Genomic DNA, 25,341 nt, shown 5'->3' with positions numbered 1-25,341 from the left:
TACACGCTTCCCTCCCTTGCAGATGCATGGGCAGGAATATAAATGACTGACCTTCCTTTGTGAATACTAATAAGACTTAAGTTTACCACAAACCACAGCGACGCTGCTTCAATGTTACAAAAAACAAAAGAGTCAGACTTACATCCACCGCTCCCCCGGCTCCATTTGACGCGTGATACAAACACAACTGAGACCCACGAGCTCAAACTCGTGAACGGAATGTGCACGCTCGTGATGCAAACAAAAAAAAATCTTTTAAAAAAAGAAACATGTTTTCTATCCCACGCTAGTAAATTGTCCGGGACGGAATCGCCACTACCGAAACACGCTCGGACACACTAGAGCCGCCTGAACGCCATTGCAGGCAGTGGGCGATGCTGCCAGTCGCGCTGTAGGGGGGTCGGTGCAATCTGGCCGATCAGCGCACCGGGAGCTGCACGGTGGAGGCGGTCTGCAGGGGGGAGGTCCGATGGACGTCTGCGGTACAGCCAAAGTAAACACACTAAGCTGTAATGGTGGCCGGGGATTTGCAGATGTAACGCCTCATGTGACAGGTGCTCAAACCTGAACTGCGGCAATGGTTTGGTCCGATAATCTGCGGCAAGGAGGGGGTTTGTGTGAGCCGCAGTCCGCCACGAATACCAGGACTGTAACTTCACTCGTCGCTTATTGGTTATCAAAGGGGGTCTTGGGTGGGGATGAGAGAGTCATGGACCGCTCCGCCTGTGCCACGGGTGTGCACATTGAGGCGGCTCAAAATATGGCCACACACACGCACACACACACACACACACACACACACACAAAAAGAAATGATGTCAAGTTTGCTGTTAAATTACTCATTAAAGGTCAGTCTGCTGAGACACATTATGAGAACTGATTTATAACCGGTATCAAACATGCACAGATGCAACTGAGCATGTATTCAGTCTGAAATGGGAAACATGTTAATTTAGCTACATGTAATGAAAAGTGTTTTGGTTCCTAAAGTGTGCAGTCTCTCTCCTAAATAACTCTGTTTTCATTAACATATTAACAGTCTTATAATAAAGTAAGAAGGTAACAGTTCTGGCTGGCTGGGTCACACGGGAGCCAGCAGCAACGGCATAAAGCATGAGACTGAATTCATGTGATAAATCACTTGAAAGGAAGCTTTGTCAAGAAACGAATGTGTGATTATCTTTTCAAACGGCGATAATGACTAATACGTGGCATTACTGCTTACATACAAACTTTGTTAGCACCCGTTACAATCTTTATTTTATAAATTACATGAGAATCTAAGGTTAATCAGAATTCATTCTAATGCAATTTAGTCGATTGAAACATGCACGTTGTGCACAAATGCATATTTATGACTTTCTCACTTTCTCTAATCTCACAAAGTAAGTCTAATTTATAAATGTGTGCAGTCATATTCTACCAAAATATGATCCTGAGCTCCCTCACAGCAGCGTATTTTTGTTCCTTTTGTTATATTGTGAGCCTTCACATTTTCATTACCGGCCTCTTTAATTTAGTTGGTAAAACATGATATAAAACAGAGTCTTTGACATGAGGTGTGTTGTATCTGCTGCACTACAAGAAACATGGACCACATTCATTTAGCAACAGCTCTCACTTCTGAGAAATGTAGCATGTTGCCTCACTGACAACAACAGTGCAATCACAAACGTTCTGCTGACCATACTGAAACATAATTGGACTGATAATCAGGACACATTCATCACATCCGGCATCAGACACATTCGGTCGCTATAGGCTCGTGCCTCGAGGGAATGCTGTGTTTTCCAAGTCTTCATACCACGCATCTTAGCGCATGCATTGACATACAGCGATTGTTGAGATACGCTCATACGCAGTCCAATCATTGGCTATGTGACGATGTTGCTAAGCAACCTAAAAATAATCTTCAGGAGATAAAGGGGAGGGTGAGAGAACAGAACATCCTCACACTGCAGAGCTCAGAGGATGGATGGCACCACAGAGGAAACCATGAATCAAATACACTTCAATCAAATAAGAGCCATGCGGCAACCGCTGTCAGTCCGTTAGTCAGAATTAGGATCCTTTGCTGCAGGATCAAAGTGCTCTCTTGCTAGCTGTCGCCGACATCAAGGGAGCATGGGGGGTGAATTAAGGGTCTCACGGCCCTTTAGCAGGCCTGACTTGGTGCCAAAGGGCCAGGACATGCCCATCTGTCTACTCGGACGGTCTCTGCAGGGGGTCTGGACAGATTGGAGTAAACATGTCTCTTTCCTCTAACAGCTGGGCTTCGGAGGTCACGCTCTGGTGAGGTGATGGTTTGTGTATAGGCCACGTGGGCGTGAGTAAGGAGCTGAATTTGTCTTTACTTTACTCGTGATCCAAATGTTGGAGTCATTATCAACAAATCACCAAGCTGATATAGACTGAACGGTAATACAAGAATCTTCTATCGTAAATGTGTGAATTTAGCAAACGCTGAAAACATCCTTTCAGACAATAACAATGTGACAATGACACGACGTGTCAGCCAAGATCAGAAATACAGAGGGAAACAGAAAAGAAGCAGTGACTTGTAGTGTTGGATATTAACATCCCAGTTTAACTCGACCACCACCCAACAGAATGTAGGCGTATTGCTCCTATTCTGAATCAGTGTTTTTGCCTTTTTTTATTCGAGACTACCATCTTTTTCCATCCAGATGTTCAGCCAATGAGAAGTCGTGCGGTTCCCAGCGAAGGAAGGAGGCGGAGGAAGGAAGGAAGGAATGCTGCAGGATGCTTATTATCATCATGGCTGTCAAACCCAGTGGCGATTAGATAAAACATCATTTTTAATGCGAGATTTACGAGGATGAGAGGCACCATGTCCGTTGCGGCGGTCGCGCTGCGGCTCGCTGCGGGTACGTATCGATTAAAAACGAAAAGAACCGGGCGTTTTTTCTCACGCGGTTGCCTTTCGATGCGTAACGCGATGCTTGCTGGTTAGCTCGCTACTTAGCATGCTACTGTGGAGCTACTGTGGCTCATTTCCCCCCCCCGAGAGGCTGAGGAGGAGACGCGGAAAACATGGCTAACAGCAGTCATCTGCACCGCAGACCGAGTTCGACGTGTGTGTGTGTGCGTTTTCGCCGCTGTCCACGTCGTCTCACGACTTGTGTTTCCAGCCATTCATTCAGCTTTAATTAACGCACCGTTGCCTTGGAGAAGCAGCACTCTCCCTCTTTTCTGTGTGCACGTGCCGACCCGCAGCTGTGCGGTGAATGCCCAATTAGTGAAGTAGCTAAAGCTAGCTGAGTAGCTCACCTCACTGCAGTGGTACTGGCTTGTTTATCTCTGCTGACGTGACACACGGCGTGTGCGTCTCCAGTTGCCAGTTTATGAGGTGCACGCAGGTAATAACTGATGCAACAGGATTGCAATAACTCCCACCTTCATAAAGGTTGTAAATAAATCTGCCTGATATCGCGTTAGAAACACAGCAGGAATTAAAAGTATGTCTCAGCACGTCTACATAATGTGTTATTCTGTTTATTGTTTTCTTGATTAATCCATTATTTGTTTATGTCTATAAGATGTCCGAAAAATAATTGTGATAAATGCCCATTCTTTTTTTCCCACAGCCCAAGAAAAAATATAGGCCTACACTGCTTTTTTCATGTTATTAATTCAGACTTTAATGTCTGAGCTTGGATGAACTTGAATATGAAAAGATTGATGAATGAAGACTGCATTAGTTTTAGTACCTAATAAACCGGCAACAAATCGACAGTATAGCTCAGAACGTCCTTGAAACACACACTTGTTCCATTCTTTCTTGTATTCATTGATCCAATAGTTTACATTGTGCATGCCTATGATGTCAAACACACTGCGTTTCATGAGAGAAATGCCCAAATGGAGCGATCCATGGGCTCGGAGCAGAGAACAGCCCTGCACAGAGATGGTGAGTGGGTGTGTGCAGTGGTGCACTTCATGTGTTGACCCGCTGTCCCCTCCCCCCTCTCATAACACAATGACCTGCTTAGCTCGTTCCCCATTAATACTGGCATTATTGTTTTCAACTGTCCCACAGACGTGGCCCACTTACATAGTGCACCGGATTTAAATGGTGTCTTAACTTTGCCCTAGCTAGAAGTAGAATTCATCCTAAATCATTAACTGTGATACAAAGGGCTATATCTTCTATTTAACATGATGCTGAGTCAACACTGTGCCACAAACAATCGGTTTCGACCGCTGAGTGATTGACCTACCTTTTTATAGAGCACCAGAAGACTGAGCTGGCTGTCTCACGTCCACTCTCGTCCTTAACTCCAGCCTTCTGCTTGTTGGGACACCGACTGCTTTCACTTCCAGGTCTGCGTTTATTACAACGGGGATCAAACTCATCGGTGCTGGAATACCAAAGCTGCGGTCCAAACAGTTGCAATCCTTGTTGCCGGGTGCTTCCCCGCTAAACACCAAAGAAGCACATGCATCCTCCCGAACATGCGCACACAAAGCTGATTCGACAGAACTGAAGGAGATCCCTCGCTTGCTTCTGCCTCAGCGAGCTAGAGGCTGCTTCTGTTAGCTCGAGCCATTCGAGGGACGAGGGTGGTGTATTCTCTGCGTCGCCACTGGCATTTTAAGGCATCACTCTCGAGACTTCAGCCAGTCTAAGGTCAACCCAGAAAAGCATAAAATCTGGTTAGGCATTTCCACCTCCCGCAAAGCCTGCCAGTGATCTACTGACCGACCCAAGTGTGTCCGTTCTTTCATGATTATCTGTAATGTATAGATAATACTTGAATGTTCGTCTGTATGTGAGCCCACCTCTCATGAAAGTATAGCTCGTGGTGTGTATCAGCATGCACTGTCTCTACATTCGTTAGTCGTGCTAGTATTAACTTTAATTGGTGATATATTATGTACTGACGGAGCGCTGCAGTCTATCATCTCGAGAAGGCCTGGCAGAAAGTCAGCTCACCACTAATAAGCAGATCTGATGCTGTTAGCAGCTTAGTTGGTGATCTTTATTCACGCCGTCTGCTGTCTGAATGGAAGTGACTGCATTCGCAGGTGAGGGTCGCGTGTGTTTGGCCTCAACGCTGGCTGTCAAACGGAAGCTTTAATGTTGATCGGCCAAAACACATTTCGAATCCCACAGGTCATTTCCTATTCCTGAGAGCATTAGCTGAGACCAGGCCATCTGGGCTCCCTTGTTTGTATCATCCGTGGACGTTCCTCAAATGTTTTACGCCCCAACCAGTTGGTCTTTGAGCCGGACAGAAAAGCCATCACTTGACCTTGACCAGGAGGGTGTGACTGTGGTCCTTTGTGCGGTGAAGAATTGATGAGGCTCAACGCGCCGGGTAATAGAAAGCGAGCGAGAGCATTCAGAGTGGGATTTGCAGACCGACTGGAGTCCTCACCGAGTCGCCACTGGTGTGCTGAACCCGAATGAGGTTTTACTCTCAGTCTCTGTAAAAACCTCGATCCTCATGTCATGAGTGCAGTGACAGAAGGTGAGAAGCTATGGCGTGGATTAGTCATGCTCAGGCGGTTCCCTTAATCTGCTTTTGGAAAGAGATGCAATGGATAAAATAACCTCAGCTTTCTATAAGTAGCGCCACATGCAGTGGCCTCTAAATTCTATTGATTGCATGTAGCTGTGCCGGAGCCCTGGGGGATATGTGACATATGGCCAGTTCAGCGTCTCTGTTTGTGGCCACAGATGTAAGGCAAGGCAAGGCCCGTTGATTTCTATAGCACGTTTCAACAACAAGGCAATTCAAAGTGCTTCACATGAAACCATTAAAAGCATCAAAATCAATGCAAAAGAAAACAATTAAGAACATTCATTCGAAAATATTTTTAAAAATCAGTCAAAAAGCAAGAAACAGAATGAAATGCAGTAGTGAGATGCAGATATTTATTGATATCCTTGAATCTGGTGAAATGAAAAGGCAACCACAGAAAAGTCTTCAATCTGGATTTAAAGGAGATGAGGGTCTCAGTTTGACATCCACACGGGATGTTTTATAACGCTTCCTGCAGCTCATCAGTGGGCTGAAGTTGCATTTTGTCAATTGTGCCTTTGTAGATGTGGACTTCCTTTGTAATCTGCAGTTTACTGTGTCACCTAATCTTCTGTAACCCCTTTGTGCACCCGAGTAATAGATAACGCTTAACAACTAAAGATCCCAGACTGACTCTTTCATGGACATGGATTAAAATGTAAATCCTGCTTCATTACTCTGTTAAATCAGCTTCTGTTGAAGGAGAGGGATCACAGGACCGTACAAGAGACCCGCGTATGTCATGACTCTGAACATATATGAAGTGGTTTGATGGCTGCTAAACGCAAGATAAAGCAGGAGAATAAACAATGGGGGGAAATCAGTGACATTTTGCAGGCGAGAAGGCCTACACACAGCTTTTGCACGCCAAGCTGCTTCATATGTCTCGAGTTGTGTGTCCGCAGGGGAGCGAGAGAGCGAGAGAGAGAGAGAGAGAGAGAGAGAAATATTTGTATAAATACAGCTTTACATTGTGAACACTTTTTTTTGCTAACGGGCTGCCATTTTGTTTGCAATGCCCTTCACAAATAAAGATGTTTGTGTTTGAAAGGGAGTGGGGCTGAAGAGCACAATAGCGACGGAGTGGGACGAGGGCGTGGGAACACAACTCTGTACAGTCTCGTTGCTTCTGATTTCGCTCCTCGCCCCTGAAGCCCGTTGTTTTGCCACGGCAGCTCGCTCTCATCATCGACACTTCGAGTCTGCTCGGCTGTTTGCTCCACGGCATCCTAATGTGAAGCCAATGCATTCACATTCAAGACGATGTGAAAGCGAGAAAAGTGGACAAGTCTATTATTGTGAGCGGTGTTGATTCGCAAAGCGTGACGTGTATGTTAGCAGGTCCTCGTAACAAATGTTTGCTCTATTAACGCCTTCTCTTCTTCTCTAATGAGTGCTGCTGGCAGGTCGTTACTGAGACTCTAAACACAGGCACAATTGAACACGTTGTGCTTTCAGGAGCTCATTTTGTTATCCCCCCCCCCCTAACAATCTGTGTTTCAGTGGTCACAATCTTGTCAAGAGCACATGCGGATCGTAACGTCTACCCATCAGCGGGAGTGCTGTTCGTCCATGTTCTGGAGAGAGAGCACTTCAAAGCAGAGTTTCCTCCCTACCCCAAATCCGGTATAACGCCGTCACATTTGAACATTCTGCGCTGATAAGAGTTGACGTTTCTGATGACTGAATGACTGAAGCATTTGTACAGGAACAATGTTGCCGCATCCAATGTATCAGTGCAGCCGTCCATTGTCTATTTATCGTATTTTCACTCGCAGAAAACTCCACTCTTCAGCTCATGGCTCTAAATGTGCATTACTAAATTGGTTCTGAACCATAACAGATCATGGGGTCACCCCTTATTAAACAGCTGTGTCTGCAGGTGATGCCAGCACTGACCCGATCACTTTCAACACCAACCTGAAGGGCTACCCCGACAGGCCAGGCTGGCTGCGCTACATCCAGAGGACCCAGCGCAGCGACGGAGTGCTCTACGGATCCCCCACCGCGACGTATGCCGGCAAGCCCTCCGTCATCGAGGTGGGTGGTCGGACCACTCTCGAGGGGAAGAGAAGGAAGACGAAGGCATTTGTGCTTCTGTTTAACATGAAGGACGAGTGTTGCGCAACATGAACTGAAAGAATAGAAAACTGGCGTCACACGTGTGTCGTCTTAACCTGAAGGCACACACACAGGTTGTGGAGCAGGAGCACATTTCAATTGATTTCACTTTTATTGATTGATATGCGTTTAGTCGTAGCATAGTTCAATGGTACACTATGAGTCTTCAGACTTAGATTTAATTATGTTTTTAGGCTTTCTTTGCCCCCCATAAGCTACTGTGGAAATTCTTTTCCCAGAAGGCTTAGCGTTCGCAGCGACGCACCCTCTTTGCGGCGCCTCAGTTGGGCACACAGCCCGCACAGTGTATCTAGCTCAGCCTGGGCCAAAGGGCTGCTGCCATATAAACTGCACTGATCTGGGCTTAAACTTTCACCCCTGTGTGTTGCAGATTACGGCCTATAACAGACGCACTTTCGAGACTGCACGGCACAACTTGGTCATAAACATCATGGGCACCAAAGGTAAGAAGGGAGCGTGAGAGCCAACAGACATCAGACTTTGCAACTTCCCTGATTAAATCCCGACTTTGTTGAGGAGGAAATGCTGTCTCTGATTACTTTTGTCAACATATATTGTATAGATGCAACCATGTGTAACATAAATACAATTATAGACAATGTGTGTATGTACTATAAATACTTTAGATCTACTTTCAGTCCATCTAATGTATTTATCACAGGTTGGACATCATAAATCAGAATGATAACTTCTTCTTCTTCTTCATCCCTTCCCACAGAGTTCCCTCTGCCCTACCAGGCGGAGTTTTACATCGGGAACATGAACGTGGAAGAGATGCTGGCCAGCGAGGTGCTGGGCGACTTCCTGGGAGCGGTGAAGAACATATGGCAGCCTGAGCGCCTCAACGCCATAAACATCACCTCGGCGCTGGACCGCGGCGGCCGCGTGCCCCTGCCCATCAACGACCTCAAGGAAGGGTGAGGACTTTGAAGGTTTGGCTGGACTTGTATTGCAACGGCTGTAAAAACAAAGAGTGCTTTTCATACGGAGTGAAAGAGGATCCAGTTACAACAAAATACATTTTCTTTTATTATTTCGATACAATTCCATGATGTTTAACAGCCTTACATATTCTCTCCACCTCTCTCAATCTAACAAATTGCTTATATGTTCAGCCCACTCACATCATGATGACATTTTATTTAATTGGGGCCCTGGGGATCCACAGTTTGCTGTCAATCAGATGAGTTCTACACGGACATATACTGTCAGTTGGACTTGTTCAGAGGGGAATAGCCCACACAAACTGCATCAGAGATTCCTGCTGACATTTTGGAAGATGAAAACATGTCTTCGTCCGTGAAGAACAGTGCTCTGACTGTAACAAGCATCAGCGTAACATGAGGCTCCATCCTCTCTACTCGTCTCTCATGCCTCGTATTCCACTGCCTCCTCCTCCTCCTCTCCCCAGGGTGTATGTGATGGTTGGCGCTGATGTTCCCTTCTCGTCGTGCCTGCGAGAGGTGGAAAGCCCACATAACCAGCTGCGCTGCAGTCAGGAAATGGAGCCCTCCATCAGCTGCGACAAGAAGTTCAGAGCTCAGTTTCACATCGATTGGTGCAAGATCTCTCTGGTGAGGGATGTCTGGTGCCGAGTTCCCTGGATGCTTTAATGTCGAGGCAACACGTACAGCCTTCTTCTTTGTGCTGCATCAGCAATGTGTTGTCGATGACTCAAGCTACTTTTAACAAATGCTGAATTAACCACAACCTATTTCTTCAGGTTGACATAAAAAAAGTGGTCCCGGTGTACATTACCCGTCCCGACCCGGGAAACGGGATCCTGCCTGAATTTGGGGAATACAACCCCCCCTCCGAGACTCTGGTGGGCCGGAACTACTTTTCGGATTTCCTCATCACGCTGGCGGTTCCCTCCGCTGTGGCACTGGTCCTCTTCGTCATCCTCGGCTACACTATGTGCTGCCGACGGGAAGGGGTGTAAGTGTGCTCGGTCTTGTATTTCTATGCAAATATTACACCAGACGCCCCAACAAACATTTGGGGAAAGTACATAAACTGTTAGTGCAGAGATAGTGCAGGATATTTAGAGAACAGCAACAATCTGGACTGGCAGCCTGTCATCACCATCTAGTTGTACGGTCATCTAATCTTATGTTCCTCAGCTCACAGCTTTTTGTTATTTCCGTCACGTCCATCTTGATGTTTTGAAGCATAGCCATGGCATCGATAGACCACAATAGATCCTTCCATCATTCTCAATCATTTACAGGCTGGGAGAGACGTGCCCCCCTTGTTCAGCTCAATGTTCCACCCACCATCACCCTTTCCATTCCACCTTTACCCCACAACCCATTCACTTGTGTGTAGATGTCTCTTTAACTATCAATATTAGTATTTAATTCATCCATTCTGTTTTGTTTCTAGGGAAAAAAGAAACATGCAAACACCAGAGTAAGTGTTTTACCTCTCCTGTGTTTAGTTTGTATTATTTTGGGTCTGTTTTGTCCCCCCCCCCCCCCCTCTTTGGTTTGCAGTTTTGTCATCTATGTTGTCATTTACGGCTTTCTCATCACCATTCATGTGCTCATCTGTGTGTCGACTTCCATTCATCTAATGGGCTGCTCAAAAACTCAATGGCCAGTTGTAGGTTATTAAAGCTGTAGCAGTAACACATTGTTTAAAACGCACACATCTTGAAGGCTAACAAGTTATCTCACACTTTAAGTGAGACGAGGTAAGGAAGTCGGGGGGATTGGTGAGGGTGGAGGTTACATGGCTGGTGTGCATGCATGAATTGAGTGCAGAGCTCACCATACCTGATACAAGTTGAATGCATATTGAAAAATGTGAAGTGTGTTTCAGGTCAGATGAATAACCCAATACACGTTGTCCTCACTGCCTCCCCCCGCTGCAGCATCCAGCTGGTTCACCACGGCTCCATCCAGAAGTCCAGCAAGGAGCTGCGGATCATGTCCAAGAACCGGGAGATCTCCTGGCCCCTCTCCACCCTGCCCGTCTTCAACCCCGTCAGCGGCGAGGTGGTGCCGCCCCTTCACCCAGACAACTACGAGACCACCAGCATGCCCCTCATGCAGACACAGACGTGAGCTCAGAGATCGTTTGGTTTGGGTGGAGGGAAACGGGCGCAGCCTGTGAAGCAGACATTTGTGTCCACGTGAAATGCACATGCTCATTAGCAAGGCACGCCGATGTTTGGCTTATAGGCGTCAATATATACGGGAAATATGAGTAAAACAATAGCATTATTGTCTCAGCTTGTGTTCAGTGCTTCTAACAGAACCATGTTTACAGCTAAAGCTGCAGCAAGCCAAGTCTTTTAGAAAATAAATACGGAGACAGCTTAAGAGGTTCAAGCCGTCCCATGATTTTTCCTAATGGGCTTGAAACTTAGAAAATGGTGCCAATATAAGTACAACACATGATACTAACGACTCCGTCTATTTAACATAATATCTTTGTTAATAATTTCAGGAATCTACAAAACCAGATAACGATACCACAGCAACGGCCATCAGGTTAGTACTCCCGTCAACGGTTCCATAGAGGTGGAGCTCCCTGAATGCGCAACGATGTGAGCGTTTAATGAATCAATATAGATGCGTGCATCGGCTTCAGGTGTCAGAACAACGTTTAACTATGACTAGATGTGTTGGGAGTGTTCTGATTCGACATTGAATAAGATGCCTCTATACAGACAATAACAACATTTTGTAGTCAAGTTTTTTTTTCTTTTGCTGTGTTGCTCACAACCTCCTTCTGACCTTCACCACTGTAAAAACACAAGCATCCAGACCGTGTTCAATTGGAAACACAGATTATTGAGAGTAAATAATTTTGGTCCGGCTCCACAATAAATCAGGCGTGAGCTTTACTTCCTGTCAGTGGCGTCTGGCCGCCTGCAGCTCAGTGTCGGTGCGTGATCGCCCTCGTGTGTACATGTTCAGCTGCATGACTGTTCAAGCACTAACCTGCTACTCTCTCTGTTCACTGCTAACAAAGGAGATAGTTATGTCATGTCAACATTTCGGAGGCTGGAGGTAGGTGCTGCAGTCTGTTTTTAAATTTGTGTAGAGATAAAGAGAAAAAAGTGATTTCAGTTCTTCTCTTCTGCTAAGACTGACAGCTTATCAAAACTCCAAAGCGAGTACTTGTCAAGATTTTTTTTCTTCATTTTTATTGTAGGTAAATGGTATTCCTGAGGAGAGGAAGGTGGCCGAAGCACTGGATTTGTGACCAGAGACGACGGGTGTCGGAGCCCACTTTAATTTCAGCTATATCTTTGTTTTTCTAACACTTGTGCCAATCTGCATGCCTCAGACGTGTTTACAAAGATGTATCGTTCATATGTATTTACACCTTGAAGTGTGTGAAAGAGATCAAAGGAGCTTAGCTGATTATAAAAGAAATTAGAATATTTTGAAATATAAAAACGTTTTGGATTATTTGCTTTGCACAACGGACCTCTTAGAGGAAAAGGGAGTTTTACATGAACATGCTTTAGTTGTCATGTATTAATAATATGTATTGTCAAATAACATGCTTTCAGAATAAATAATGTTCATTAAGTATCTTTGTTCCAGAAATAAACAAGACGCTTGTAATGCCTGAATGACATGAAGGGAATATGTTTGTCCAAAAAAACAATTTTATGAAGGTATTATTAACAATGTACAACAGAATAAAGGCATTTATAAATAATGGACACATTTCACATTTTTAAGACGTCACAAAAAAAATGTACATGTAACATATTTCAAAGAGGCCCTGCACCGGAGTATAAATAGTTGTTGCTTTTATGTGACCAAAAAGATCTATTAAGGCCTGAAACAATTACCAAATGTATAGCTGTTGATCACCAAGACAAAACACAGATCAGTAAACTTCACATAAACAGAAACTGCAACAAGGAAATGCCATTTTCATCAATACAATGAGGTGACTGGTTACAGCGATTACAAATGTACTTCACTCATTCAGAGAACACAGCGGAGGCCGCAGATCATCAGACAAATGACGAGAAGATCAAATCGGTCAACCATAAAGAAATTATTTCTTTGTGTATTTCCTTTAGTCAGAAGCTACATAAATGTATAAAAAACGATTGAGAAAGCAATCTTTTACTACCCCTTGGTGAATGAAAAAAGTTTAATTCATAAGCGATGTAGCTTAGATTGTACAATATACATTAGCCAAGTGACTGACAAAACATGTACCTCGTAAAAATGTGCTAAAGTATAGAAAGTATCTGCACTGGTACCTTGTTAAACATTGTATTTTAATGCAAAGTTTAAAAGAAAATGCAGGTCTTAAAATGAAAGTGGTTATCTCTCTCTCTAAATACCTGTGAGGATATACATCGGCAAAGAGACAGAACATACACCGTTCTCCGTGAAGGGACAGGTACCCTCATCTCATTCAGCGCATCTCGTAGTGGTTGTTTTAAAAGTCGAGCTAGCCCCGATGCAAAGTGCCTCCGGGCTACGTCCCAGATGTTCAGTGTGCGTGAGCCACATGTTCGAAGGCATTCGCTCGAAGAAATCTCTTTTTCATTCACTGAGGATGTATGTTTAGCGGTTATTCCTAATGTACAATAAAATGTGCAGGCCAGTGCATTTTCCACCAGAGCTCGTGAGGCCTGTATTTAATGACCCTGCAGAAGCGTTGCTGTATAAAATAAAAGTCTCTCACTGACATACAAATATACACGGACTCCAAAGTGAGCTTATCGGACAGACGCGTGTCACACCGTAAAGGCTCGACCTCCGCAATGCGCCTGAGGCGAGTGATCATCGATGAGCTGCTGGGATGGGTACAAAATGATCCATGTAATACTTCCTTCACAAACAGCAGTCATGAGCGCCAAGTACAAAATTAAACAAAGCCCCCAAACAAAACCTGTATAAAATATAAGCTTAATTTAAATCATTAAATACTGTACATATCACATAGAATTTCAGAGCTACAGCAGGTGACCACGGTACCTTTCAGCACAAGGCAAACATTTCTAAAATCACTCACAAATCATGAGCAAAAATATGATAATCCAACTTTTAAACAATTACGCTCCAAATTTTCATTTTGGTCTCGACCGTTTTCGGTAACCCAAGCCAGTTGTTGGCCCATATTTTGCATATTTAGATACCTATGCTATTTTATTGTTCTCAGAAATACTGTACCAAAAAAAAGTTGAGTAAAAATGCAGCACAGAATTTCTTGAATTTTTTTTTTTTTTTTTAGATATCTGAATATGTAGAATATGGATCCTGAGTGAAAACACCTTCAACTGTCACTATGGACGGAGTGTGTGCCTACTGATCCCTTCCAGAGTGAGGTTATGAGGGGAAGTTCTGCATGTGACAAAATAATGTTTTCTTATTAGTGTTGGGCTAAATAGAAGCAACGCTGCAAATATCCACAGCAAGCGTGAGGTCTTAAAATGAAGAACCTCTTTTTGTGTTACATATCATTCCACATCTCCAAATGTCTCCTCTGCTCTTCTATTGAATCCAGATTATTTTCTCTCTTGCAATTTGCCCTGAAAGGAGCAACCGCTTTTTGGAGCATTTATTTTGTTTATTCAGTGTGCGACTTTCACAGCAGTCACAGTACAGAGTCTGCTGCCACACGGCCAGCAGAGACACGGCCCTCCCACAGGTCCCTGTGTGGTCACTCAACAGAGTCGAGGGCGTCTCCTGTGGCCCCCAGTAAGCTAAAACACCGGGCCTGCTCCTGCTTGGATCTGGACCTCATGGACCTCACCTCAAATTCAGCAGGGAGCTTGGCAGGTCTATTGTGTTGTGTTGTGCTCCGCCCCTTCCCCCCCCCCCCCCCGCCCTATCAAAAAGTGTCCATCAGTCACCGGGTGTGGGCTGGCTGCCTTTGGCCAGCACTAATACAACTAGACTGAGGAGCCCAACGGCCCCCAGTCTTTTCAGCAGGGCCACGCTGTCTTTGGGGATGACCACCTGGGCCAGATCATTGGTGATGAGGGAGATCTCATGAGCCACACAAACAAAGATGAAGGAGCTGACCATGATGTTAAGTGAAGGGTTTCCTGGGATCAGGACCAAAATTCCCTTGGTGTCTGCTGCCAGCCAGATGTGGTACTGGCATATGAACAGCTGGGGGAGACAAAGCATATTTAACAGTATGAATATGACATGTAGGGCGCACCGGACATAAGACACAGAGCTGCTAGTGTTGCTTCCAGACACATTTTATTACTGTGACGTCATCTTCGCTAAATTAGTAATTTCTCAATTTACTTATCGTTTTAAGGTACCCTTTGCAAAGCCCTTTATAATAGATGTGTGTGTAGGACTACATCAAAACATTTAAATATATCACCACGACTTCACTGCCAGGTCCTGTCTTACCTCCAAGGAGATCTTTCCAAACCACGCAAAGAATGAGCTATAGATAGAGCGAGCGTAGCCAGGAATGTTTCGGATGAGAATGAAGGCCAACATCTGAGGAGGAGATCACAGGACTGGTTTTTAGCAATAAAGAAAGGCAACTCCCTTGTTATACGCTCCTTATCCTGTCATGTGATTAAGATTAGAACATCTCAAGGTAACTCAATTGTAGTTACCACTGGGTATTAACCACAAAACAAATGTTTGCTATCAAACCACACAAGCACAAAAGAAAAGAAGGGAGGAGGACAATGATAGATAGGCAGATTAAAAATAATAATAATACCTGAACCACGGAGATGTAAGGGTGCATCTCGTTGCACTCGGTTTTGGTTTTGCAGCTGCTGGCCCATATCGAGTAGGTCTGGAGACAAAGGGAAAAGGATCATTTAGCATGTTTTAATCTGCAACAAAGACAAGGAGGGGAACATTTAAATGAGACCTCGACCAAAACAGATGAGTAATATACGGGATTTAGAGCATTAATATAGCATCAAATTACTGTGAGTAATGTCAAACTGAACAGAGAATACATTTCCTTAACCCGTGTGTTCTTTTATCCGAACATTGTCTGTGTTGTTGACGGGCTTTTAGATCATGTTCCTGCATATTAGTGTTGCCCACTGGCTAGCTCACCGTCGCTCTGCTCTCATTGGGCGGTTACCGCTGATAATACTGTTGCAGAAGCGGAGCAGCCACCCTCTGGTAACCACTGTTAGCACTTTTACCCTAGTTAGCAACTCAGCCACCGCCATTTTCAGAGGCGATAGAAATCCTCCCAATCTTGTATATAGCATCTTTAATGGAATCCCGAACTGTTTTGGAGGAGTCAAAAACAAACAAGCAGAGAGCTTTCCCAGTGCTACGCAGTACGACATCCATGTGAGGTGAATATATTGTCACTTTACTAAGTTCATGCACATTCTGCAGACCTCTCAAAACAAACATACAATACAATACAACTCTCTCGAGACATACCCAACACCTTTAAGAGCAGATGATGGCGTTTGAATGACATGTAATGTAATAATGCAATGTAATAATGTAATGTAATGTTTGTCGAGGCAGCTTCTTTTGTCAGTAAACATTTTGTTCATTTGGTAAAAAATAAGATTTGGAAAAAAAATAATACGGCTGAAGGCCAGTACTGGCAGAAACCCAAGTGTGAGGAGTCTTACTATGAAGGAGACGATAGAGAGGAAGAGGAGCAGGTTGGAAATCTTGGCAGAGAAGAGCGCCTCTCCTTTGCCCTCCGACAGCACCTGGCACTTCTGAAGCACCAGGTAGATGAAGGCGAATAACATGCCGTGTACCACCGCCTGCAAGAGAGCCATTACCACATGGAAACTGTTTTTACACAGTGCGGAAAATGTGGTCCAACTTCATTAAAAAGCTTCCGATGTACTCATTAACACATTATCTGACATGTAATGTTGAAAAGAGTGACGACTGGGGTGCGACTGGAGTGAAACGCATTTGACTTACAAATCGGTCCAGCTTCCATCTGAACCACCACTCATGGATGCTCCCGTTCAGCTCAAAGAGTGTAGAGATGGGCCAAATGGAGAAGATTCGCTCAAAGAAACCCTGCAGCATGAACACCAAGTATGAAGCACGGATACATACATACTATACATTTGAGTAAAAACTATGACAGAAGTTGCAGATGCATATTATAGGAATATTTGGCTATTTAGCTACATTTGGGCTAAAAAACATAAATATTATCAGACAATCTTGTATTTTAAATGTTACATTTGTTCTCAAATTGTGCCGTGCAAAGATTGACCACTGAAAAAGATCAGATGAAATTAATATTGAATCTAATTACATTTTTGATTTAAAGTTTTACAAACTCAAATTGAAATATTTTTTATTCACCAACCTGGGAAAAGGCAAAGGTGCAGATGAACAGCAAGAGGATGAGTAACTTCGCCAAGACCCCAAGGTGCCACAAGCCACTCCCTGTACAGAAAACAAGGAAGCCATTGGTGAAACGGTGTTTCTAAATGCAACACTGCTAACACTTGTGACAGCTATCACAATGAGTGTGTAGAACTAATCAAGTATATTGATTCACAGTTTTTCCGAGGATATGGCACCTGCGAGTGAAACAAATTAAGCAACATTTTTTTTATTGCATCAAATCTGATACCAACCGTTTGCCTTCTTCTGAAGGATCTGAGGCCACATGGCCAGCGTGACGTAGATGACGACGAACCAGAAGGTGACCAATGGGACAAAGTAATAGAACTGGTAGGGTCGGTCCATTACGACACACAGCACCAAGACCAGGAAGTTGAGGCGGAAAAGTACCTGAAGTGAAACAAACATGAAAACAGAAACAGATCAATCAATAAAAGCATTACATTGATCATAGTCCAGACTACATAAGTGTATTTGTTTTGTTATTATAATGGTGGCATTTTATTCTCAAGTACAGAAATATTACTAGTTAAACTCCTGAAAAATAATTAGGTTGTTTAAGCCTTAAACGGACTGCAATGAAAGCTAAAACAGTGAAAACACTCCAAATATAGCACACACTTAATTTAAAATGTGGTTTTTTTAGGTGGCTAAAATGTGTTTGTGCTGCTGTCCTCGTTCACAGCACCGTGCTATGGATCAGTACCACATACAACCAGACTTGAACAAATCTGAACTATGCCTATAAATCTCTTATATAAGTTAGGATGAGTTACTATGATAAAGAGTGATTGCATGACCTCGGTTAAAGTATAACCGACGGTGTCCTCACCTGGCATACTCTATACAGTCCAAAGTCTCCTTTAAGCCAGAAAAAGGAAAAGTGTCCATAGCCGGTCTGAAAGAGGTACGCTGCCACCAGCACCCGCACATGCATGTACACTGGAATGAACTGAGAGACAGAAAAGTTAGATGCATTTACATCAAATATAAATGTGCAGTGCTCCAAAGCGGATTGCTCTCCAACGTTTGTGTGGCGACGTGATGACTGTGGGACTCACGGCGCTGGCTCCAGAGATGTGATAGATGAGGATGACCAACTGCATCCAGCCCTTCCACTCGTCTGTTTGTTCACGGTTGAGTAATTTGGTCTGTTTGAAAAAGACAATAGCGTAAAAATAAATATATATAAGACAATAAAACATTCATTAATGAACTAGATGCATTGTAAACCAGATATTAATCATTAAACTTTGTGAATCTTTACAATTTCCAATTTTTGGGGGAATATCACTACTGTACGTTTCCTATCTTAAAAACTCACGGATGTCTTTCTTATATTATTACAGGCAGTTTAAAGGTTTGTTCAACAGGAAATATAACTTCATAAGAATGTCAATAACAGGTGGAGCAGGTGGAGACATCCAGCATCTAACCCAACTGGTCTAACCTCACCATACCGTCACACTACATTCACACATGAAAACATCCAGCTGATGGATGAATATATTTGCATACCAAGTTACAATGTCCTCTCTGGTGAAGTGAGACTGTGTTGTTACCTTCGCATTGAAAATGCCAGAAGGTTATGTTTTGATCGCCGTGTATTTATTTATTTATTTATTTGTATGCGTGTTATTCGCAAAACTCAAAAAGTATTGAACCGAATCGCATGCAATTTGGTGGGATGATTGTTTATTATCCGGGGACCAGTTGATTAGATTTTGGGATCGATCGGGTCAAAGGTCAAGGTCAAAGGTCATGAACAGGTAAAATCTTCTTGAATCACATGGAATTTGGTGGGATGATTGGTTATTATCCGGGGACCATTTGATTAGATTTTGGGATCAATCGGGTCAAAGGTCAAGGAAAGGTCAAAATCTTTTTTTTACCATAGCACGATACATTTTTGTCCAATTGGCATGCAACTAATGCCAAAATGTTCATAATTCAATGCCCAATCTTGTGATATGCGAAGGTATGCGCTCTACCGAGTGCCCGTTCTAGTTTAAATCTGTAAGTATTCTTTTCCCCAAATAAAAAGAATACACAAATACTGCCTTCAACAGGGCCTTCTCACCTCCTTGGTGTTTTCATTGTAGAACACTCCCAGCACAAATATATAGATAAGAGGGATGAAGAACGTGGAGTGGGTGTAGAACTTTTGCTCTTTCATGAACACGTCTGCTCGGTCACAAAGGTAAAAATAGCTCATGATGATGCCCATCTTGCAGAGGGCCTGGAACGGCGCCTTTGGACTCAGAGGGGCGGCTGCGGTCGCCGGCTTCTTCTCCTCGAGGCTCTCGACGTCCGGAGACGCAGGCCGGCGGTGATGGTTGTTGCCGAGGACATGGAGGACCAGCAAGGCCACGGCCGAGCCCACGAAGAAACACGCGGACAGCTTCTGCAGGAGGTTTGGGGGCGGCAACGTCTGGCAGCAGGAGCCGTCGATGGGCCGGAGGAGCTTGTTGCACAGAGAGTTCATGAGCACCATGGCGCCCTAACAGGAGGAGCAGAGCGGTAGAGGCGAGTGAGGGAAAGTCATCCTTTACTTAAGCACACAAATACCAACAACACACTATCAATATTATACTCTAATACAAGTTAAACAAAAAAGTGTGATCAACAAACTTCACTTACGGTAACTTAAGTGAGTGATAGGCAGCAGTATGGCCCATGTCCCCGTTTGATATTATTGGATCTGTATTATATACGTGTAAGAGGCATTTTAATATTGTCGTTAGTTGTCAAGTTGGTGCCAATTTAACTGCTGTATTTACTGCTTTTTAAACATATAAATATGTATTAACTTGTGTTACCCAAACACGAGACCATATATGTGATTCACGCTTGTGTGCCTTGCTGAATGATAACAAGCCCATATGTGGTTCTTCTCTTCAGCAGAATGTTTAAGTTACCCGCAGAATGTTTAGGTTAGGAACTTTTGGCCGGATGTCTTAGCGAGGACTCTTCTGCTGCTCCCCACGTTGGTGAGGCACATCCAAAGGAAACAGCGTTCTCTCCAACCGTTAGTGAAATGCTAAGTTACTGTGTTAAGCTCTCTTGTGCCCTGTCGTTGCTACGTTAAAAATCAAATACACAATACATAGAAGACCTGCGTTCACACTGATGTAGGACAGCGATGGAGCGCCCAAGACCATGGCCTCCACCAACCACGGCGCACACTGATGCCGACCATAATTTAAAGTTAGTGATGAGTTCGGTGTTTCTCGATCTTAGAAGAGATTAGGCTCAACGTGAACACCATGATACATAAAAACTATTTCTCGGTACAGAAAATGGCAAACAGTACACTTTAGAAAGAGGTGAACAGGTGGAGCGCTGGAGGATCATGTTCCTCAGGTATCCCAATGAAATGTTTCATTGCTCATGTTAAAAGAATCTGGATCTTTTAATAACAACACCAACTCGGCCAGGTGCAGTCATGGAAGAAGTACTCGGATCTTTTACTACATTTAGAGGAGCGATACCACAGTGTGGAAATACTCTGTGACAAGTCAAGGCAGGGTTAAGCTATAATTCAGTATTAATTTAAGATTTACTTGAGACCAAGGCAGGGCGAGTCCCACATTGTTTGTTCCACTTACATACGTAAATAATATGTAATCAGAGACACTCGTCAAATTGATCTAAAAGATCCAAATTCCAATAAAATCACCCACAGGAAAGAAATAAAGATGTTTATGTGTGGGAATATTCATGGTTTTTCTATGTGCAATCAAAATAATGATCAAATAAATCAGACAATGCACAGGCATATGTGGTCGGGGCTGATGCAGCTTTAAATTCAAATGTCCACAAAGATAGACCAGTAAGCTTGTTTACTCTCGTTTGAGAACCACCTGTTTCGGAACAGCGGTTTCTTTCATGTTCTTTATTTTGAGGAGTTGAAAACTAAATTGTGATATTTGGTATCATCTGAATTTGACATCTATGCAGTTGTGTTCTTGAGAAGTCATGAAATACCAGGGTCATCTTTGTCCGAGGGTAAAAATGTTGTGGATTGTGAGACGAGACCATCAAACGAGGTGGTCTTGAGACCAAGACCGAGCTTGAGTACTACAACCTCTAGTCTCGATGAACAGATGAGAGGAATATTCCCAGTTAAAATGCTGTGCTGCTACAATATGACTGTGCTGCTACAATAGCTGAAGCTATACCATTGAATAGAACAACCGAATAGCAAACAAATAATCTTAAATCAACACAAGCCACGCCTACCACATTCATGGTGCTCTCAGGCAGGTGCAAGCCGTCGTTTGACTGGGCGATGGTTTCCAGTGCAGCCTGGCGGGACGCAGCCAACAGCTTGACCCGGGACCTGCCGTTACGCTTGCTGCTGTTGAGCACGTCCACCGCCGCCTCATTGTACAGCTCCAGCTGTTGATTGGTGATCATTTTCCTGTTCTCACTCAACACCTGCTCATTAACTGGGTCTATTGAGACAGAGGCGTGATGGTGTTTAGTGCAGTGCGACGAGGTAGAAAGATTTAGTTTAGAGGGAGCATGCACGAAAAGATGATATTTACAAATTCTCACGTGAAATCCTTTCTTTTATTTTTATGACACGGTAGCACCTAAAATACCCTGAAGCCACCAACCATTATATCCGTGTAAACAATGCTTTGAGCCATGAAGTGGTTCTAATGGTAATGCACTTTGACAGGAATGCCATGATCATATCGGAGACGTGTCACTGTGGTGAAGCTGACAGGCAGTAACACTTTACTAACCCAACAGAGATGACATATCACAGAAAGCTTGAAACCGAGTTTACCTTGCACGACCCAATAGACCTCTCCATGGTCAGTCAGCTTCTCCAGGTGCACAGCAATGGCTGTCAGGTTGACTTTGTACTGCTGCAGCGACTCGCTGCTGCCACTGTGAAACCTGATGGACCACTGTGGAAAATAGATTCAGAGATGAGATGATGATTGACATAACTCAGCCACCACCTTGTCATAAAATGAGCACGCATTGCTCAACACTCATTTATACAGCTTACTGTTGCGGCTCCAAGGATGACCACATCGGGCTTTGCTGAACCTTCCTGCACCACACAAGCAAAGTTATAATTAGAAAAGTAAATCCATGTCCTATTCACGAGACAAACCTCCTGTATTAATAATGCTCCATAGTTGTTGACAGCAGAACTTAATATATATACACTCACGTGTGTCCATGATATCAAGCGCTCCTTCATTGAATTATTTGCCTCTGGATACCACAGAAAGTCCTACACACAAAGAGTACGTAGATGTTTTATCAGAGTATGTTTTTACAGACAGACAAAAGGATATAAAAACCTATCTATAAATATCTTACCACATTGACAGAGGAACCGTCAGCTTCAAAAGAAATATCTGCGTGCTTTACATGCGGACAGACAGAGAGAAAGTCTGTTAGGCAAATAGCGTTCCTGTTTTCCTTCTTGAGATCAGACCAACAATAGTTACATAAAGCTGCCGCATGATTGCAGTGCATTCAATTGCTGCATTTATTTGTTGAGGATTTTTGAACAAACCACATAATTTATCTGGGATTCTTGTTACAGTACATTTTCTCAATGCTAGTTATTTCAAGGTTCCCTGCTGGTGTATATTATAGAAGTGAAAGACCAACAAATGACATAAAGAAGAAGAAAAGATCACTGGGGCTATTTCCCACATCAAAGGCCATACGGGAAGGTTGGAGTGTTTCAAGAAGCAAGTAACAATAACTAAATTACAAATGATGGGACATTTTCAGATTCATGTCAATGGTACCAGGGTATTCATAACACTCTGCAATTTTTCATTCGAGTTTTTCCCAGTCAGAAAATCTTTGTGGCAAAAAAATATTTTATAGTAACAGCCCTACCTACAAAGCTGTTGTGAGTGACACATGCAGCTGAACACGCCTGTATATGTGTTGGTTGTAATCTTAAATGGAGGAATACTTCTTAATGTCTGCACTGTATTTGTACACAGACGTGCTGCACATCCGAACAATTTCCAAAGAAAACCCCCTGGGTTTACTTCTTCACAATAACTACCTTGTTTCCATCTTCTCTTTGCGAAGGGTCAATAATTTTGATGAAGGAGTAAAAGAGCTGCCTGATTCGTGAATCCCCGATAAAGGCCACTCGCTTTTCAGCAAGGCAGGTTTTGGCTTCACTGTAAGACAAAGATGACAGTGAGGAATATGAAAAGGTTAAATCCCAACAACTGCATATAACCGATTGGTGGTTCATTGCACTTTCTCACCTCTTTTAAAGCAGATTACTATTAGTATGATTTATTATTTCCCCTGCACCCTTACAGACATTCATAGACCCACACATGTATTATATCACATGCTACACCCTTCTTTGTTAATCTTTGTCTCAAACATACTGTACATATAGTGACCATGCTTAGTTACTGTGACTTACATGCTTTTGTATTTGTGCATCATGCAGCCAGACGGCTGCCATACGTTCTCTCCCAAGTAGCGTCCTGTGGACAGCAGCCGTTCACATGAGTCTCCGCCTGGAGGCAAGACACAGAAACCAAACAAAAACAGATTCAGCGCTTTGCTTTCAGATACAGTTTTTTTCTGGGACTGAAACCTGTTGTCTCAATAGTAGCCTTGCTTTTCATTCACTGCTGTCCAAAGACCAGGAAATAATACAGGGCTCTGCTCGGGGCCATAGTACACTATAAAGCCATCAGCAGTTCAGCTGAACCATAAACCTCTCCGGCTATTCATGCGTGTGCACAATTAAATGAGTCATCACCAACTGATCTGCGGGCTGGCGAGATACGTGGACACAGCAGCCGCTCTGTGTGCACAGAGATCTGTTGTACCGTCTCACGAACAAAGTCCGGTCGAAGACGGGAGGCTTGTGTATACCATTCCTATATGTCATAATAATCAAACTCTGGGATTTGTGCGATCATTGACAGCAATTTAGGGTGTGGAACAATGCGACCCAGCGTGTTGACATTAGGCCAACAAATCAGTGTGCTTCTTTAGCGACAAGCCGAAGCAAACTTGTCAAATACCAGAGGCAGCAAGCAGGCTAGCTGCTACAATACAACTGGAGTGTGTTGGTGCTGCGCCGCCACATTACTGCGGAGATGAACCGATACCCCAGCGTGCAGCGGTGTAATGTCAGTTAACGGAAACGACATTAACTTGCATGCGATTTAAACAGTAGTTAACTCCTAATAGACGACTAAACCCCTCTGTATGTTAGTTGAGAGCTGCAACAACCTCGCCTGCAGTAACCAAGCGTGTCCTGACAGGAGCACACGAACACAGCGTTAGCTTCAGTTAAGCTCGCCGCACAAAGCCGATTTAAGTTCGTGCAGTTAGGTAACCGTCGGTGAATTTAGTCAACATATGCAACCGTTTATCTATCTACATTGCCCAGGGCTCGCCACATGTGCAAAAAAGCACCGCCGGATAACGACACAGTAGCGACCCGCGCAGCGACACGAACAACTACCAGCTACAGCTAGCTCACGTTAGCAGTAGCTAACTCCAAGAAGAAAAGAGAGCCCACTTTTACCTCCATAGTACCGCAAAGCTGTGTGAAACACGAGGAGTATGATGACGACTACCAGCGATATCAATTTTGCATTTTTGATCGTGAAATGATGATTTATTTCTCGTTTGCCCAGGCTATAGGCCAGGACCGCCATCTTTGCTCCTCCATGACAACAAGCACCTGTGCAGTCTAACATCGGCGCTCCGCCCAGTGCACCATCTGCCGGCTCAGCCGCAGGCGACACCTCCCCCTTCTCCATCACTGGAGATCGCTGCTCAAATTAGCTGCAGATCAAAACAAAATAAGTACAAATAATCCAAAGAATATGTTGCGTGTCCTAGTTCAACTCATTAGAAAACTTTAGTAACTTTAGGATGACGTGTCGGTATCCTACAAGAGTTCCGTGAAGATTCTTTACGAGCGCAAAACTATAACGACATGACGTGATAGCGAGCTAAAGGCCTTCGACTCTGAGTAAAACACAGTTGGCATGTCGTTTTGCGAGTCTTCATCATCAGGTGTCATAGTTGACTTGCTGGACTTGTTTGAAGCTGAAAGAGCCTGCATGGTGAGTTACATCAGCTGTGTTTACCCCGAGCAAAGTGTAACTAAATGTTGTGGATATATGCAGGGTTTACTGGACTGGAAAGCTGTATCATGCGCTGCTGGCTGGACAGTGATTTCATTTAACTACTCTGAATAAAAACAGCAAACTGATTGCTTACGTTTTGAATTGCCGTATTTTTCCGACTATTTTCAAATTCATTGTTTGTATATTTGTTGTATCTAATGT

The 25,341-nt window shown here is 43.8% G+C and overlaps 3 protein-coding genes across 9 annotated transcripts in view; 1 reads left to right on the top strand and 2 right to left on the bottom strand.

Annotated features, from left to right (window-relative positions):
* ppp1r9a (protein phosphatase 1, regulatory subunit 9A) overlaps positions 1 to 480 on the bottom strand; it is a 47,139-nt gene extending 46,659 nt beyond the window's left edge. For 4 of the 5 annotated variants that reach the window (XM_056415637.1, XM_056415639.1, XM_056415645.1 and 1 more), the window contains exon 1: positions 143 to 465. The gene's annotated coding sequence lies outside the window, so the exon portion shown is untranslated. Of the gene's footprint in view, positions 1 to 142 lie in introns of all 5 variants that reach the window. The other variant, XM_056415638.1, reaches the window with a different exon arrangement.
* Positions 481 to 2,753: 2,273 nt separating this feature from the next.
* Positions 2,754 to 12,239, top strand: sgce (sarcoglycan, epsilon). Of its 3 annotated transcripts, XM_056420002.1 has the most exons (12): positions 2,755 to 2,888; positions 7,053 to 7,175; positions 7,432 to 7,589; positions 8,062 to 8,134; positions 8,410 to 8,608; positions 9,103 to 9,265; positions 9,415 to 9,629; positions 10,077 to 10,103; positions 10,567 to 10,755; positions 11,145 to 11,188; positions 11,673 to 11,710; positions 11,856 to 12,239. In XM_056420002.1, exons 1-12 carry the CDS (start codon positions 2,840 to 2,842, stop codon positions 11,904 to 11,906), a joined length of 1,329 nt encoding a protein of 442 aa, XP_056275977.1. In that variant the 5' UTR covers positions 2,755 to 2,839; the 3' UTR covers positions 11,907 to 12,239. The 3 variants fall into 3 exon arrangements, with proteins under 3 accessions (XP_056275982.1, XP_056275977.1, XP_056275990.1); XM_056420007.1 differs by lacking the exon at positions 10,077 to 10,103 and having other exon boundaries at positions 2,754 to 2,888; XM_056420015.1 differs by lacking the exon at positions 11,673 to 11,710 and having other exon boundaries at positions 2,756 to 2,888.
* Positions 12,240 to 12,296: 57 nt separating this feature from the next.
* Positions 12,297 to 25,199, bottom strand: casd1 (CAS1 domain containing 1). The gene is made up of 18 exons (XM_056419991.1): positions 24,570 to 25,199; positions 23,448 to 23,544; positions 23,070 to 23,190; positions 22,361 to 22,405; positions 22,209 to 22,271; positions 22,041 to 22,085; positions 21,813 to 21,936; positions 21,257 to 21,471; positions 19,095 to 19,514; positions 18,076 to 18,165; positions 17,847 to 17,966; positions 17,248 to 17,404; positions 16,974 to 17,053; positions 16,574 to 16,675; positions 16,267 to 16,407; positions 15,375 to 15,452; positions 15,050 to 15,142; positions 12,297 to 14,794 (listed from the first exon to the last, which is right to left on the bottom strand). The coding sequence occupies exons 1-18, from the start codon at positions 24,805 to 24,807 to the stop codon at positions 14,525 to 14,527; spliced, it is 2,499 nt and encodes an 832-aa protein (XP_056275966.1). The 5' UTR covers positions 24,808 to 25,199; the 3' UTR covers positions 12,297 to 14,524.
* Positions 25,200 to 25,341: the final 142 nt, after the last annotated feature.

This window comes from Pseudoliparis swirei, chromosome 1, assembly GCF_029220125.1.
Source record: "Pseudoliparis swirei isolate HS2019 ecotype Mariana Trench chromosome 1, NWPU_hadal_v1, whole genome shotgun sequence".
Classification (NCBI taxonomy): domain Eukaryota; kingdom Metazoa; phylum Chordata; class Actinopteri; order Perciformes; family Liparidae; genus Pseudoliparis; species Pseudoliparis swirei.
Note: the sequence above shows the minus strand (reverse complement) of the source record. Positions and strands in the feature narration are given on the sequence as shown.